The sequence below is a fragment of the Trematomus bernacchii genome, unplaced genomic scaffold (assembly GCF_902827165.1).
Source record: "Trematomus bernacchii unplaced genomic scaffold, fTreBer1.1, whole genome shotgun sequence".
NCBI classification, from domain to species: Eukaryota; Metazoa; Chordata; class Actinopteri; order Perciformes; family Nototheniidae; genus Trematomus; species Trematomus bernacchii.
This window is the reverse complement of record NW_022987662.1, coordinates 1,926,581-1,932,668: the sequence shown is the minus strand read 5'-3', so window position 1 is coordinate 1,932,668 and position 6,088 is coordinate 1,926,581. Positions and strand designations below refer to the sequence as shown.

The following is a 6,088-nucleotide window of genomic DNA, read 5'->3' as shown; positions in this document are numbered from 1 at the left end:
TTTTTTATTGTCTGGTCTCTTCATTAAATTCAAGATGAGTTCCTAATTTGAAATAATAGCCCTGCTCATCATAATATATTTTCGGGTGCTTTTAATTAAAGTCGACCCCTGCTTTGTTCGCATGCTGTAATGCGGTTTGTCCAAATGAAGCTCAATACAAACCCAGCATAATTCAAGTTTTGGGGAGGAGAAGGAGGAGGAGGAGGTGGATGAGGAGGGTTGGTGGGGGTTATTATACTATTGTCCGCCCCTTAATCCGGTTGGCTCAGAGACTGCCCGCAGGCCAATTTGTAAGTGGTTTGTGGAGCTGCCAATCAAAGCAGACATCCTCTCCTCAGGCTGTGGCTACGAAACCTCTCAGTTGCTGTGTGGAGAGATTTGACGGTGGGACACTCCTGTACATGGACCATCACTGCAATCCGCCTGCGAGCACACACACGCATGTAATGCCTCGGTGAAATTTGGACGTACACGGTGGAGAAAACACGCATGTGAATATTTTATTTTTGCATGTCAGGAGAGGAGGAACTAGTCGCCGGGTCCGCGGCTGTTTGTCTTTTCTTATCGCTTCTCCCCCCCTATGTCACTCTAATTAATCGGAGGCATGTGGAATCGCACAAGGATTAGGAATTGCTTCCCAATAGTGTGCCTGCTGTTGACGTTATGGACGGAGGTAAGGAGGCTCTTGTTTTAATTCAAAATATTTGTCTTCTGCCCCCTCACAAATAAAAATATTTTTAAAATTACAAATGTCAAAAGTTGGTGGGCGTGGGCAGATGTATTTGCTCTCCGGCGTTGCATATTCGCATCACATTAATCGATAATTGAATTACGTAGCAGTCAGTTGTGCAGCATGTGATCATGTTACCATGACAAGATTGAACTCTGAGGAATTGATACAGGCTCCTCTCCATTTTGGTTTATATTCCTAAGAGACCTGTGCGTTTATTTGTTCTTTTTTTTTTTAGGAGAATTAGGCCTGAACCAATAAGTTGTAAGTTGCATTTGCATTTACAGTTTCATTGCAATTGGCTGCTGCAGCGGTTAATTTTCCCCCGTCAGAGTAACGTGATTGTCTAAATCCCCAGCATGCAAACTGTAGGCTGTTCACGTGCTCCCTTCATGATGCAACACATTATTTTGGAATATTAAACCCAATTTGGTTTAACGACTTTAATTTCCCAGTCAGGCACTTGTTTGGCCACTTGTCCCAATTTTACGCACCAATTTGAGCGATTCATGCCGTGTAGCATGCGAATATATAGGCCTATATTTAAATGTGGTCTTTTTAAAAATGTTGTTTCTAGGTGTCCCAGTCAACCGGCTATTTCGAGCTGCAGCTGATCTCCGTGGAGAATGTAAACGGCGAGTTGGCGGACGGGGAGTGCTGCGACGGCTCCAGGAGCTCCATGGACCTGCGCTGCACCCAAGACGAGTGCGACACTTACTTCAAAATCTGCCTGAAGGAGTACCAGATGGAGGTCACCACCACCGGCCTGTGCACGTTCGGAGCTGGAACTACGCAAGTTCTCGGTGGAAATATGTTTTCTTTTAAGGGAGCGAAGAATAATCCGAATAAGATCGACGAAGGAGGCAAGATTTTGATCCCTTTCCAGTTCGCCTGGCCGGTGAGTTCGGTTTTCTTGCTGCAATTAAGTGTTTCTTTGAGATGTTCCTGTCTTCACCGTTTAAAACGTGGGCAATTTAGTGTTTAGTTTATTTGTTGTATATGTTTGTACACAAGCCTTGTGGACGTCAAACATAAGACGTTGTTTTTAAAGTGTGCTATATAAATCAAATATATTATTATTATTATTATAATAATATTATTAAACAATCATGTTAAAATGGATTGGAGCCACTCTGCCATTCAGAATTCATTTATTTGATCACAGCAGCACCCATATCAAGTTCCCATTCAGAGTTTGTTTCCTGTCATTGCAAACTAGGGTACATTCATTATTTGGTCTATAAAATATCAGAAACAGTGAGAAATACCCATCACAATCTTCTTTTGTTAGACGAGCAGTCCAAAACCCTCACAATAATTACATTTAATATCATGTTAAACCAAGAAAAGTAGTAAATTCTGACATTTCATAACCTGCAACCATTGAATTTAAGACTGTTCTTAAAAGGTGACTTATTGATTAGTCGACCAGTCCTTTCATCTGTAATTTCAACCATCTTCTAGTGCAGAACACTCTATAGCTCTTCAGTGGGAGGCTTCACAGAAAGATCCTGTTAAAAGTGACACATTTATCCAAATAACTACAGCTTAATGTATCACATTGACCAATAATCCTTACTGATTTTGTACCCATTGATTCACATGTGTATGAGAATGAAAGACAGACCATATTGAGTGTCATTTGCAGCATCCTGTTCTTATGAGAATTGACACACATCACAGTTAAACGGGGGCATGCTTCTGGAGGATCCTATTGCAGCTACAGTGGTTCACAGTGTCATCTGGGTCATCTTTTAAAGTTGCCCTGATATATGAGGGTTGGCTTTGTTCCAATCCACCGGCTTGCACCTGCCAAGCCCATGATAGGGTAATTAGACTGGGGGAAATGCTTTGATATGTAGACCCTGGAGGGGGACCTCTCTTACATGGAGAAACGGTCATGGCAAAGCTGCCTCCAGACATTTGACATTTTGCTGATTGACGAGGGTGCTTCAATCTTATCATCTGGCAATCCATCAAGCGGAATTTGATTTATTAGGACTTTTCGGGTGGATCCACATGGTCAATCCTGCGATTTTTGTATGATGATTGTGGGAAACCTCAGGGAAAGTAGAAGTTGATTTAAGGTATAATTGGTTTTGTGTTTAGACTTCCATAATATATCTAACTTTTACTTTAAAGCAAAGGCTACATAAACTATGGAATCACCCCTGGAGTCAGGTGTGACGCAGTATTGTACTGTGTTTGCAGGTGCAGCTCGGTTGTATGTAATGGATGGATGCCCCAATTAATTCCCTATTATTATAATGATGAATGAGTGTGAATTATTTTTCAATGCCTCTGGGCAGTGGTTTGGTGCTTTCTGCTGGATGGTTTTGACACCTCTCGTCCCCCCTCTGCACCCCACAGCTTCCTCTCCTGCTGTGGGTGCCAGGTGGCCCCTGGTGGCCCCTCCAGGGCAATTAAGCTGCACTGACTGCAGATGAGTGATAGTTGATGGATTAGGAACACGACTATGGTGTGCTTCTGATGTCCCAGAGCGCTGAACACACCTTTAGCTGTTTGGTTAAGAGGGAAGCACTTTTTATCACCTAGTTCTTGATACCATCGAGTTTGAGGGGAAATATTGTTGATTGTTTTGGACAATGTGACGCTATAAAGTAGTGCTTTTAGGAATAAAGCTATTGTTGTGTTGCTTCCTGTTTTTGTTCAGGTTTATAATGCAATGGAGGTCAAAGGAACTAGACTGTAATGGGAATAAAACACCAGACTTGTTCTGTTTTTTATTTGGAAGTAGAGATGAATAGTCCTTTTGATGATGGATAGTCAAATTTAATGCAACTATTTTGACGATTAATTGGTTATTTTAAGGCAAAATAGGCTATAATTGACTTGTTTCGGCTATTTTGATGTATTTCTTATGTTATTTATTATTGGTAACATCCCGGTTAGCTTTAGGAAATGTTGGTTATTGACAATGTTTCATCAATTATTAGCAGAATAACTAATGGTAAAATAGTGCTTTCTTCAGCGCTATCTTAGATTGTTTAATACCAAAAAAGTGAATATTTTCTGTTGACTGTGTCTTCTGTGATATGGACTGAATATCTCTTGGGTATTTCATGATAGGTTACCAATTAACCAATTAATTAATCTAAAAAACACATCATCGGTTGCATGCAGCCCTTTTTTAAAAGAGAAATCCCTTACACTTGATTTCCATAATTGGTAGTTCCAAATAATCAGCAGCACTTTACTGTTCTCCTGACAGCTCGGCTGGTTTTTGTCGTCTTTTGTGTTGAAGGCATCACACGTTTGATCCAGGGTTGTTCTTTGTGTATTTAATGATTTCAGGGTTTCCCGCAGCTGTTTATAGCAGAGGCGGTCCCCCTTTTAGTGAATTAACAGCCGCCTTTGTTAACGTTTTTAAGCTTCAGGGGAAAATGGCAAAGGTGTGATTTCACACAGTAAAAGCCATATACTTAATAGACCATCAGGAGGGAAGGTGGATTATGGGCGGCATTTACCCCCAAGGCTAAGCAAGGTGCCACAGCTATATGTTAATATATCTTACATGCCTGCATCACACAGAACACGAAGCAGTGCGATTCCTTTATTGGACTCATTGACTGACACCTGGAGGCAGAGGTGAAGAGGGCTATTCTGGTGTGTTGTCTTTCTGTTAAGTGGCCCTGGCTGATAACGTGCACTATTCCAGTGCCAGATGTCACAGCAACTCTGCAGGGTCACTTGCTCTGGCGTTGTCGCTCTTCTGACTGTAGAAACAAAGATGTAGTGTGCTATTGGCTGTGTCATCGGGACAAATGCCAACTTCAAGCCCCGATGGGAACCAATGAGGGGTGGACTCTGCTGTCACCCTGAGATCTAGCAAATGAAATATGAAAAAGGCAGGTTTCTTCAAACTGTTGGCTCCAAATTCAGATATATTACATATTTTATAACTCCTTAAAATCTGTGTGGATAGAATCAAGTTGCATGGTTTGAATATCTTTCTTACAAATCAGTACATTTCAAATGGACGTTTATATTCTGAGTTGTGACGATACCCCTTTTGATGCTCTTAATTGTCTAAATAGGCACTTTTAAAATTATCAAAGAGCCCTTTTTATCTTTCAGTGGAGTCTCATGCAACACAGTGAAAATCATCCTGTATCTCTAGGAAATGTTCCTTCTTCCTCTTTTAACGCATGGAGACATAATAGGCTCTTGTCTTATTGGCCAACTTATCACCACACCATTGTGATGCAGTCGCTAATGGCAGATTTTACTCGGATTGCACGATGCTTATCTATTCCTTGGAAGTCTTCCAGTGAATCTCCAGCTCTGGCTCGTCCTGCCAGCATGCCAGTAAAGAGACTGACTATTGATGCTGCTGCCACCTCTGAGCTCATCCTACACTCAGTGGTTCCCCACAGGCTTGCATTTACAGTAAATGCACATTGCTTCTCCTTTCTCTTCTGATTTTTTTTATATAGGTATCATTGATAATATAAGCAAAAGTTTTGAAGCTGAGGACGTTTTATAGGAAAGAATCATGTCATGTGGCAATTCTATAGACTTAAAATAATGTAATTTAACTTTTAGAGTTTTTTTATGAAGTTTGTATAGCAAAACTTGCATTTTTAAGTAGCTTACAGATCAGAAGGAGAATATAGTTAGCCTAGCCTAGCAGTGATGCTAAACATTGACACAGTGGTGCTTTTAGCTAAATGCTAACATGCTCACAAAGACATTGCTGACATAATGACGTTTAGCATGTGCATCTTGCTGTAGCATGTTAGCATGCTAATTTTACACTACAGCTGAGGCTGAGAAGCCCATAAGCACCTTTTTCTAAGCTCCCAAATAAAAATGTATGTGCTTGTTTGCTCTCTCTCCACATAAATATAAAAATAATAATTTGTGGTTTTGAAATTTTGCTGAGTAATGAAACTTGCACTTGTTGCCTGGCAACATTGCTGTGACAACATGACTCCTGGCAGTTGCTGCGCCTGGCTTTTCATTTCCTAAAACCACAAATAGTTTTTAGAATAAACAGACAAAGTATAATGTGTTTATCGAGTTTTATAGTTGTATTTTTTGACTTTATAAAACCATGCTAGCTGTTTCCCCTCCATTTCCTGTCTTTATGCTAAGCTAGGATAATCACTTCCTGTGTCCAGCTCTGCAGTTTATGTACACAAAACTATAGCCTACCAATATTAATATGACATGTAAAGTGTATTTCCTAAAATATTTAAGCTTTTATTTTATGAGTCAGCACTGTAGCATGTTGATCATCCTCTAGCTCTTTGGCCTCTCTGATTGAGTTTCCATGTTGATGACCCATGCTGTGAGAGCACTTCAGGAGAGAGATGGAGGGAGAGAGACACCACG

General features: G+C 40.6%; 1 protein-coding gene across 2 annotated transcripts in view; it reads left to right on the top strand.

The window, feature by feature from the left end:
* Window positions 1-372: 372 nt before the first annotated feature.
* Window positions 373-6,088, top strand: part of jag2b (jagged canonical Notch ligand 2b) — a 50,902-nt gene continuing 45,186 nt past the window's right edge. For both annotated transcript variants that reach the window (XM_034135599.1, XM_034135598.1), the window contains exons 1-2: window positions 373-673; window positions 1,308-1,628. In XM_034135599.1, the coding sequence (XP_033991490.1) occupies window positions 605-673; window positions 1,308-1,628 (390 nt within the window). In that variant the 5' untranslated portion in view covers window positions 373-604. The remainder of the gene's footprint in view (window positions 674-1,307; window positions 1,629-6,088) is intronic.